The sequence below is a fragment of the Salminus brasiliensis genome, chromosome 14 (assembly GCF_030463535.1).
Source record: "Salminus brasiliensis chromosome 14, fSalBra1.hap2, whole genome shotgun sequence".
NCBI classification, from domain to species: domain Eukaryota; kingdom Metazoa; phylum Chordata; class Actinopteri; order Characiformes; family Bryconidae; genus Salminus; species Salminus brasiliensis.
The window spans coordinates 25,576,030-25,588,523 of NC_132891.1; the positions used below are offsets into that span (position 1 = coordinate 25,576,030).

General features: G+C 40.2%; 1 protein-coding gene across 1 annotated transcript in view; it reads right to left on the bottom strand.

Annotated features, from left to right (window-relative positions):
• Nucleotides 1–12,494, bottom strand: part of cacnb3a (calcium channel, voltage-dependent, beta 3a) — a 39,791-nt gene that overhangs the window by 17,630 nt on the left and 9,667 nt on the right. The window contains 1 exon segment of the mRNA XM_072696119.1: nucleotides 1,224–1,343. Coding sequence (XP_072552220.1) covers nucleotides 1,224–1,343 — 120 coding nt within the window.

Below are 12,494 nucleotides of genomic sequence, written 5' to 3' on the forward strand. Positions count from 1 at the left end.
GATATAATAAAAAAAAAATGTAGGCCATGTTATTTTTCTAAAATAATTACACGCTTGGATGTTAATGATCATTTTTTATTTTTAAATTCATTTTAGATTTTTTTCCAACCCCATTATAAATTAGGTTTCTAAGCAAAACCTTTACCTGTTTGCTAAAACCAATCAAAGGAGAATTTAAACAACTCAACACAACTAATATAACAAGTGTTCAACACTTCAAATTCAACACAAAATGCCACTTTTAATGACGACTGCAGTTTCAGAATCATTCAACCCCCTGAAACGAATTCCACATAAGAGCAGCACATTTCTTATAATTGCTTTGCAAAACAATGAAAAGGATACAAAAAAAAAAAGAGAGACCACAGACTCTGAATGTTCCTATAGATACAGCTGGAAGTCAGCAAGGTTAAGGTTAAAGGAACCCTGCCTACAATACCTTGATGTGGCAGAAAGAGGAAGCTATCACCGGCTGCAACCAGATTCCTAAAGAGGCAAAATACCTGCAGCAAGATTTGGGGGCAACAGGCATTGAGAGTTTGCACAGTATTTTTTTTTTAATTTGCACATACTAAACACTGTGTTGCATTATTCTGCACATACTAAACACATGCCCCAAAAGTACAAGAAGACTCAACTCCAGTCTGCTCAAAATCACTTAAATGAGCCACAGACGTTTCCACAGAAGGATACAAAACTGCAACTTTTCAGACCTATGGATTAGAGGTATGTCTGGAGATGAGTAATGCTCTTGTTATAAGGGGTTGAGTAATTCTGAGACAGCAATAGTCATTAGAAATGGAATTTTGTGTTGAATTTGGAGAAAACTCCAAATTCACTGTTTGTACATCCAACAAACCTAATTTCCAATGGGAGATGACTAATTTCAATTGCAACTGTGTATCTGCACTATACAAAAGAACTGGATTCTAGACCGTATCAAGTCTAACTGACACCAGTAACTACTATGAAATACAAAATAAACAACAATAAAAACAAAAAAACACTAGAATTTTGCATACATAACAGTCAACAATCAACCATCAATGTGTACTTATGATCATCAATTACTAATTGGTGGACTTTAAGCTTCCGTTATTTTTTAGCTATACTTGCACTGTAGCTCCAGCTCTAACTAAAGGCAACGAACATGACTGATGACTACATCATTGTGGTGCAACAAAACTACTGCTTTATCAGAGAACTATGAGCAAGAACAAAACCTTGGCTCTGTCAAGCTGTAGCTGGGCCTGGCGTTCGGCTTCACGCCGATACGCCTCGCGGTCCTCCTCCGCTGACAGGTCGGAATCCGAAGGTCTGCTTGTGTACGAATCGGCAGAACCCTGTAAACCACAACAACAAAAAAACTGATTCCAAAATGTTCTGAAAGAAACAAATAAAAAAGGAAAGACTTTCAGACAGCCTGGCATTTTCAAAGGACCAAAGGAACGAAATAATGTCTATCACCCTTAATGATGATGCAAACTGTCAAACTGCCAATATATACAAAAAATGTGTTTATAGGTAGATGAGGAGAGACATTGAGACTTGAGAAGTTGTTTTGCAGGAAGAAAGATAGACCTATATTTCCCATGTTTTGTCACTGAAAATTATCAAATGTACATATTATTTACATGACTACATATACTATAATGTTAAATCATTTAAATAGCAAACAATACCTAATAGCTAAAATAAGAACAATGTAAGGGTTTACTGGTTATGCAATCAGACCACAGTGATCCAACAGCAGTGAGGAGATTCATTTATAACCCCAGCAAATCAAGACACAGAATCCTATATAGATTTCATCCAGACTGACACCTAAACACACCTTCACCAAACCACTACAAGGATAAGATAAGATCCTTTGGAAGATAAGATAATAATCCTTTATTAGTCCCACAGTGGGGACATTCACAAATTTGCATTGCAAAGGTTTGCAAAGCATTGCAAAGGTAAATAACACACCCTCACAGCCCTTACAGTTCACAGCCCTCATTACATGTCCCTGAAAAATACATCATGTGTTTCCCGGCCCCTACCTCATCAGACAACAGTTAGAGCTGCCCTGTCCTCTCCTACATAACCCGGAGCGTTACGGAGATGCATGCGATAGCACAGATGCTAGATTCTTGGTTCGGCAGCACAGACTCCTTGGCCTGGTCCATTTACAAAAGCTGAGCAGGCTGCTGCAGTGAGCTAACAGTACAAGCACCAAGATCCAGCACACCGAGCAAAGCTCTCGTGAACACAGCAAGAGGAGGAGGAGGAAAGAGAGAGACTGGCAGCAGGAGGGGGGGGGGGGGGGGGGGGGGGTGTATGAGTGCAGTACGAGATGTAATTCTGGAAAGAAAAGAAAGGTGGACTAGGGTTGCAATGGTATGAGATTTTCGCACTAAACAATTCTTCTACTTGTTCTTCTTCTTATTGGTTTGTTAATCTTGGACCCTTAAAGGAACGAAAACAGGGTATTTCTTGATTGAATTAAATTTACTATAGTTAATGCATTTTATTTGCAACACCAATATTAAGCAAATGTATGTATGTATGTATGATAACCACCAATTTTCATACCATGGTATACCCAACAACAGTATATCACTGCAACCCTAAAGTTGACCAGGTAGTTTAGACTAAAGGGGGTAATTATATCGGTCTGTCTGTCTGTCTGTCTGTCTGTCTATATACATCATCGCTGTCCAATGAAAAATCTCTAAAATGGTGATGTTACAGAAGAAAGCATAATTCCTATTAGCACTATTAGCTTTACAAGTAAAATAAGAGTATATTCCAAGTAATTTGGAGTATTTCTATTGGCCCATTCATTCAGAATTATTCACACAGCGTACAGAGCAGCAACAGAGTTTAAACAAGGGAGAAAACTAGCAAAAATGGAGATATGGTTTTCATTGGACAGCAGCGAGAAATGTTATTTTTACTGGTGGTAATTATATATAATATTTTTAGTTATTGACTAGGCTAGCTCCTAATATTCCTTCATCATTTGTAATGACAACTATATTCTGCATAGGGGTGTAATCGAATCGTAACCCCAGTATCGTGATGCGGATTGAATTACCAGGTTCTTGTCAAAACACAGGCCTAATTCCATCACTTCTAACATGACGTTCTTCACGTTTGGTTGAAATCAGTGCTGGGTGCTGTGATCCTAAATGAACATCTCGATTAACTGAACATGACGTTTAATGCATGATTATAGGAGCTGACAGAGTTGACATCAGTTGGCTCCTCCATGTTGTTGCCATGTTACAGAATGGACATGGGCAGAGTCACATGATTACACATGTGGTGGTTGTTTTTAAGAGGACAGTATGTGAACACACACATGTGGAAAGTACTAACAGGATTTAAAAAAATAATAATAATAACAGACTATAAAATAAGAATCATATATGAATAATAACTGACATGGGTGAGATTACGTCAGTTGAAGGTTCTGGATGTCGGTTTTGATTCATTCTCGATTAATTGCCCAACCCAGGTTGGAACCCAAAATGTTGCAGAACTGCTGAGCTGGCACTCATCTTCTGGACAAGCTCATCCATTTTTCCTCTCTACTAAACAGCAGATCTCCGTCCAGTTGGCAGTGTTCCAGGAGGAGATTATCCAAAATCACAGGTGAACAACAGAGATGATGTCATATATGCAGTTTCAAGACTTCCCAGATTTGTGTCCAAAAGAGATGGTTTTTCAAACTTGAACAGGGATCAGGCAGATTTGATCCATTGATGTGTGCAAAGTGATTTGTCTGCACTCATTTCCTTTAAACACAGATGTCAGAAACACAAAGGACAAGGTCTGTGTTCATATTGTGATTTGGTTACTTAGTGGATTAGCTCAACTGCAACTACAAAAAACTATACATGATTACTCTCGATGCAGTTCATAAACAGCTGTGTGAAATGTTGCTCCACCACCACTACTATGTGCCGAGCACCCTCTCTGCTCCACTGGGCACTGGAGTTGACTGCCCACCGCTCTGGGTGTGTGTGGGCTCACTGCCCCTAGTTCTTGTGTCTGTGTGTGTGTTCACTACCACAGATGGGTCAAATACGGAGGACACATTTCTCTGTACACAGTACAGTGACCTTTACCTTGAAAATCGCAGAGGAGTCTGTCTGCTCATGTTCTGTCAGTGGCGGAGGATGACGCAATACCATGCACAGGGTTTTTTAAATTATGAAAAACACAGATGTGGATGTCCGCAAGAAGTGAGCGCTTAAATTCGTTCATGCGCTGATATGGACTGAAATTTTTTTTTAAAATGGGTGAAGATGTGGGGTTGGGATGCGAGAAGATGTGGGTGAAGATGTGGGGTTGGGATGTGAGAACAGCAAGGACTGTCTTTTTTTGTAGAGGGAGCTGGAATTAAATAAATATAATTTTTGCAATGAAAATATAGGTATTATGTTTGAGTGTGTGCCAATGTGTTCTGATAGAAACTACATTATGCCTCAGCATCACACACACACACACATAGATGCATGATAGGGAGTCCTTTCTTTTCTTACTCAGCTTTCCTATCTGCTTGCGTTCTCATTGGCTGGAGCGTGACACAGCACTCACTGTCAGTCATAACCTGGTCATGACACATTTCACACTGCAGGATTTTGACTCGCCGGCAGGTCCAGATATTTAACATTCTGGATATTTTTTTCAAGTCCGTGAACGATCAGGGAGCCGGTCGGGTCGTGTCTGAACAATTCAGACATAGCGATCTAGAGTCGAATTTTGAGCCCCGAGCGAACACAGCTTTACCTCCGAGCTGTGACTGAAACCTGGTCGGCGAGAGGAAAATCAGGGCTAAAATCGTGTATGGTAAACCCGGCATTAGCTAGCTCTGCTACAGATGACGTAACACAGAGAACCACAGCACAGAACGACTGCAGTTCTGACAAATGCTGTAATGCAACTGATTAAGTTGCATTCGGACCCATAGACGACTAGCTGGCTTAGATCAGTTAGCTAGCAGACTAAACACCACAGTACAGACTGTGTTCCAGCTCACCTAGGCTCAAATCCCACACGTTTAGAGGATAAAGTCTCACACCTGAGAGAGTCGAGGGAATGGTCTTAGGAGTAACTCAGCAGCTGATAGGGATAAAGGGCTTGGGATGTGTGCTTCTTCGGCTGTGACTGTTTTCAGACAAATCGTGCAGGTTCATTCAGGTTTGCTTGCTCGTCCATTTATTTGGACGCAAATAATAGTTATAGCTACTGCACCTGTTTTAAGTGTGATATCACCAGTAAGTGCACATGGGAATTATCTGACCGTGCAATTAGATAGACAGTGAACAGAAAATTGACATCATAGTTTTGAAATATCATCCTCATTTTGAACAAGTCATTTTTTACAATGCTGCGGTTTACCTTATTAGCGTTATACCGCTCAACCGTAATCTACACAAACACTGGCAGGAGAAAGGGTCATACTAAAAAGTGCAGTGGCATTGTCACAGGACGCCAAATCATCAAATTTCTACCCTGCTAGATCTGGTCCAGTCAACTGTAAGTAATGTTATTATCTAAATGTCAAGTAGAAATAACAGCTCAGGCTCGAAGCAGTACACCACACAAACTCAACAGAATGGGACCACCAATCAGGCCTGAGGCCTGAGGCCTGTAGTTCAGAATTATCCTCCGTCCTTGGTAGCAGCACTTGCCATCAAGTTCCAAACTGCCTCTGAAAACAACTTCAGCACAAAACATGTTCACTAGGACCTTTGTGGATTTGGGTTTCCATAGCCAAGCAGAGGCCCAACACCTTAACCTCACCATGGTGTAGTGGTGTAAATCATAACACTATTGGCCTCTGGAGTGGAAATCCATTCTCTGGAGTGATTAATCACGCTTCACCATCTGCCAATATAATGGGTGTGTCTGAGTTTGGAGGATTCTAAAAGAACTCCAGCTGTCTTATTACAGTATACAATCACAATGTTGATATCTTTCCAGCATGACAATGCTCCCAAACACAAAATACTGGGCATTAAGTTGGCATGGACAAGATCTCAAAAATATATTGTGGAATGTGGCACCAAGACGTTAGCAGCAGATTCATGGATCTGATCACTGAGCCTTTGGTGCCCATGACCCTGTTGGCGGTTCACCAGTTGTCTATTCAGTTCTGTCCATACCAGGAACGTGCTACAAGGCCTGTCTGTCGATTTGGAGATGCTCGGAGCCAGTCGTCTAGCCATCACAATGTGGCGGTCTTCAAAGTGGCTCAGATCCTGCTTTGAACACCTTCATCACCATTAAGAACTGACTGTTCACTTGCTGCCTAATATATCCCAGCCCTTAACAGATGCCACTGTAGATGTAGATAATCAATGTTTTTCACTACACCTGTCAGTGGTGCTAATGTTATGGCTGATAAGTGTATACTCAAATGTAAGCCAGTAGTGGATGGACAGCATCCAAATAGTGCTTTTAAATACTGAATTCAATGGTGAATGCTAGCACCTCAAACAGTAAAATGAGCAAATAAAGATCTCATACACATCCTTATCCTCAACTCCATTAAGCACCTTTGAGTTGAACTGGAACACAGACTGCTAGCGAGGCCTTATAAGGCTCTTGTGGCTGAATGACGGTGAATCCCCACAGCCACGTTCCAACATCTAGTTGACAGACTTCCCAGAAGAGTAGAGGCTATTATAGCAGCAAAAGGGGGACAAACTCTATATTAATGCCCCTGGATTTGGATTTAACTTTTTAAAGCATGTATGTTCATATACAGTCCGCAAAGCAGTTTACAAGATTATAAAGAAATCACAAAACTGCGTGGTCGTCCTTAACTGAACTCACACATGCATTAAACTCTACATGTTTTAAACATATGCTCTGAGAAAGTAAGAGTTATTTAATTACTGGGTTTTAAAAGTGTGTGCCTAATTTACATTAATAACACAGTCTGCTGATCTTACACACCAGTCCAAGCATGCAGATGGTTGAAACTGCTGTATAGTCAGCGTCGTCAGTATACCAACATTCATTAACCAATATTCCACATAAATACATTAGCCGCTCTTCTGCATACACGCACAGCACCACAGAAAGCACAGCAGGGGCCGTTAATTGGGCAGCGTCTACTGTGGACCATCCATCATTCCAACTCAGATCCCTAGGAGTGCTTGACAAGATTAATATATTCACCTTGGTCAAGTGTAGGATAGATTTTTGCCACTAGTGTCACATTATGCGTAAAGAAAAACATCTTAAGCCATAATTGCTCTAGAGACAAAACAGATTAAGTTTACCTTTAATTCAATATTATTAATATGTATTAATAATAATAGTAATAATAATAATAATAATAATAATACAAAATTAAAATTCACATAGGCTGTGTAGGGAAAAGTGTCCCTGTTGTGGATAGTCTTTCTCCGGAGGAGGACTTTGTTTAAAATGGAGACTCGAGACCACTGTCCTTCAGGTGGAACAATGAAACATTTTTTTCCAATCAAAAGGACAGTGTGGAGAGAGTCCGCCGATTCTGGGTGCCTCTCTCTCTCTCCCTCTCTCAATACCTTATGCTTTATACCCTACTATACGTCATTTGTTGTTGGCCTGTTCTCATATGCAGGATGTCTGCATTTCATCCATAAGGAATATTTATTAACCCCCACCATTACTTACGTGGCCTACAAGCTGAAGACACAGCTGGATCTCTTAACATCTCAGTTGCGTACACCCAAAAGTATGTCCAATCTACACAACATCTTATGGTCATTCAGCTTATGTACAGTTTCTTACATTAGGTCTGGGAACGGATCTCACTCTCCTTTCCAAGTGTATCCCATGGGCCTCACCATATTATTCCTCAACTCCATACCATTCCTTCAGGCCTATGAACAGTTGCATTAGCCAATGAATATACCACATCCCAAATTCATTTTCAATTCTGATTTGGGCCACTTTTATATGTGGTATTAAAAACCCAATGCAACTCAGTCTAAACTCAGATCCAAATTTATGCAACTTTTACAACTCAACACTCATGAATGCGCACTGACAGCAGGTAAGAGAGTTTTTGTTTTTTTAAGCAGAATAACAAAGTAACTGGCCTCAAATATTTGGGGTGATGTCTCTCTTCACTCGAAACACTAAGCGATTGTAATTGTAATATGTGACTTTAAAGAACTTTCTAAAGAAATGGCTGGACGTGACCGCTGGAGGACATGGCTGCAGCGTCAAAGGAATATAAAAAGCTTAAAACGAAGTTTAAAGACACCAAGGACGAAACTATGGCCGAATAACGTGACCAGCTCAAACACGCCCTCACGATATCCCACTGGAACTCTTTGATAGCTTCTGTGATGTGGGCCGAAACCTCATGCAACGCATTGCCCTATTGAGAATGCAACACATTAAAAAGACTGTGATTTGGTGAGACAATGGGACCTCACCTGCTGTGTGAATGTAGCCTAAGAATGTATATCCACTTAAATATTTGCACAAAAACAAAACCAATAAACCATAAAAAGCTTTGTGAATTAGCTCTCGTTTTGGCTTGTGCTCACATAATTACATAAAAAGTCCAAGCCATTAAAAATAGTCATAGGATCCAATGAATTTTCACAGGACGCAATACGTTAAATTACAGAGGTATTTTATTCACTACACTGGGCATACTTTGGGACAAAATGGCTCAAAACCGATCAATATCGTTAAAATTATTTTTCATCAATTCATGGATTCGAATTGAATTCATTTGTTTCAGTATTACTCTTTGAATGCCCTCTTATAAACTGTCCACAAATATATAAATCTTTAAACTAGCTGGAGAAATTCAGATGAGTCCCAACAGGGTTAGGCTTGGGTTTTACACAGACCTCGGTAATAGCTCACAAGCATCGGCCATTCACACATGCAGCCTTTTTTCGTGGATTTGGATGAAGGATATTTACAATAAGAGCAGGAACTGTGGTTACCAACATGCCAGGCTTACTTGTCAGGAAAACTATAAATGTAGCTACTTTTCAAAGGAAAAGAACCAGCAACAGTTTAATACAGTTGCACTGCTGCTGCTGTTTTCAGTGGGGTTCTACCAGATATACCAGCGTGTTTAAGTCAGTTCAACTGGAATTTCTTTTTGTCTAGAGATTACTTTACTTAATAAAAACTTTCATAAAAACTGCCATTTATCCTCTGTTTTCTGACAACACTGCAGATCTGCAAGAAAATTCAGGTGTCGAAAAACAGGGTTAACTATTATAGGGTTTAAAAACAACCATGAATTGTAGAATTAGTGTTCACTTTTGTATATAGCTTTTTTGTCTCATGTTGATTTTTTTTTAGCTCATTTCATTGTGTTTTGCTGCCTGATATAGCAGTGATCAAAAGGTCTATTCTCTAGATTCCTCAAGGTTTCTGGGACACATCCGGGATTCGGTCATGCTGCTTGCGCAGGCCGCGTGAAAACTGTAACCTGTTAACATGAGAGCCGAAATGAAAAGCAAGACGGCCCATGTTGTTCACACCACACAGACGCAGCATGTATGTGCTGCAAGTTAAATGCAAGTTCAGTAGCTACAGTGGGCTATCCAAATAAGGTGTTCCTGTGAATGCAACCACAATAACTATAGAGTAGAGTATGGTTTATTTTTCCAAAACTATTTCCAATGTAAAATGTAATCAATTCTGGTAAAATGTGAGATTTAATGATGGCTGAAATCATGAAAACAATCAATCAAACCAACGGCCAACTCCAAACTTTACATTTTTAATAACTACCATAGGTAATAAAGGATAACAGTTTACATATAAACACCACAACAGCTATAGTAATGCATCAGCTTCCTTAAAAAAAAAGATCCTGCAGAATGTGTCCCTCAAATTATAAATTCTGAAATCCCTTGATGCCTCCACACAACCCCTGATACAGCGGATAGCAGATGCTAGCCTTCTGCTGCCACGTTCCTCCATCGGCAACAAGCCTCTGCTGGCAGCCGTGGCTCCGTTCACACCCACACTCGCTCCCTCTGCAAAGCCAAATATAGCAGAAAACCATCAACCCCCTCTACCTTTGCCTTACACACACATATATCATTCACGTCTCCCTGTCTAATCTCAGTAGGGTTTCTTACAGGCAGGCACAGTGCTATATTCCAGCATGAGTACACTCCTGAGGTTACAGAACACTACAGAATACTACAGGGCTAGAAAGTGACTATAATAAGGGGGGGGGGGGGGGGGGTTGCTCCCAAGAACAATTGATGATTGATAATGCTGGGAGCACAGGGGCAGTGGAATTGCTGAGTGGTAGTCATAAATCAATAATCAACAGAATGAATCAATACATATATTTACAGTTCTTTAATTTTTCTTATGATCTGGAAAACAGAGGAGAAATGTAATGAAAATGGTAGTGGAATAAAACAGAATAGAATAAAAATGCAATGTAGGGAAGAAGAGAGGACTAATACTGGCTGTTTTTAGAACACTATTCACAATTACATTAGTAATCAAATACTGTTATGATGTTTCTGATGAGTAATCCAGTAATCAGAGAAATAAAATAAAAAAAAAAAAAATAGGCCAATCAATAATACCAGACTCGACAATGACAAAACGTGTATGTCCTTTCAGATTCCTTAAATCCTTACGCAAAAAAATAATAAATAAGAAAGCCTTTAAAAACACTATGCGTGTCCACCAGGCTCCACTTCGTACTGTAAAACGGCAGAGTAGCGGTGTTTGGAATATACATCATAATCATGCAAAGTGGTGCCTGTCAATTCACAAACAACATACATTTGAACAGATTGCTGTAATTGAGTAACTGTGTGCAATCCAGCACATACGACAGTCCTAGTTAGAAGGTATGTCATGTTGGAGGAAGAAGAGAAGTGTGTGACAGCAAGGTATCTTATATCTTGTTGTTGGTTAGCCCTAGGTAGAGATGCTCACTCTCTCCTATATTTGGCTCTGGAGATGAACCTCAGCCCTGATTCTGTCAGCTCTAAATAACAGCCTCAAACAAAGCCAGCACAGCGCAGGGGAGGGGAGGAGACAAACTGAGAGAGAAAGAGCGAGCGCAAGAGAGAGAACCTGAGAGAACAAGAGTGCAAATGCTTTGAGGTGTTCTCAGCACGTGCCTACTTTTAACATAAGACTTCAGAAACTAGAGCTATTAAACAAAGAAAGCAGGTCTTTTTTATATATAGGATACATGTCTCTAGTAGGTGTGAGTCATATAGAAAAACGTATCACCATGGTGGGGTTGTCATGATAACGCAATTAAATTGCCAATAAATTGACAATTTCTTGAAGTCTTTAAAAGTCTTAAAGTCTTGAAACTCAAATATCAGATTTTTTAAACACCTGATTATGATATTTTTACATTCACATTGGCAGATGGTACATTTTTATTAACCATAATCTTTTTTATAAGCCTAACCCGAAGCTCACTCTTAATTATCTTAATTATCACATGAAACACACTAGCACATATCCAGAGAATTATATATATATATTTTAAAAAGTAATATGAAATTAATTAAAGAACTACATCAAAGTTAAGCAACTGGATATTAAACACCTCGTTAATATCATCACACAACACATGGACAACTATGCTGAAAGACTATATAGGTATAACCGCAGTATTGGAACAAGCCCGAGCAGCCTTAGGTCATGCAAATCACTACAGTACAACATCGATCGGTCAAAATAAAAAGATGAAATTGGCCGACTGCATGTTTCAATTGTCCACTCCTATGGATTCATTTTTAGTGATAGTGATACCTCTCTACTGTCTTATTCACCAACCCCTGGTCACTAGCCACAGAAAGCGCTTTCTCTGCAGCAGTGGGGTAGGCGAGGTGGCCTGCAGTGGCTGTGATTGGCCAACGGAGAGAGCATCATCTCCTCTGGGCCTGTGTGTTAGATAACACAACTGATTCTTTTCTTACCACCTCACTGCTCCACCAGCCAACACTGCAGCAACAGCCCCAGAGACAAGGGGGTGGGGGGAGGAGGGGTCAGTGGGGAATGGACACTGCCATGTACAGGACAAAAGAGAGAGAGAGAGAGAGAGAGAGAGAGAGAGAGAGAGAGAGAGAGAGAAAGAGAGCAAGGAGATTGGGAATGCATGCTTTTTTAAACAGCAGAAGTGATGGTGAAGTGTGCAGGAGAAGACCGGAGAAGAGGGAGTAAGTGTATTGGAACATGTACATGCCTGGCTACAGTAACAGAAAGGAACACACAGTGCCAGACACAGGTGTGAATTAAACAGTCTATTGGGCACACTGGGACACACACACACACACACACACACACACACAGCAGAACTGATCTTACTGTGGCACTAGAATCAATCACTCACGGAACTCCACTGGGTCTTACTGCTCAGGTCAGGTCAACCATTGCACAGACATAAAAACCCAAGCATCATTTACTGAACCTTAATGGCCATCCAGACAACAGGCTTTGGACAATAAGCAAACAGGCTTCTTATCATTCAA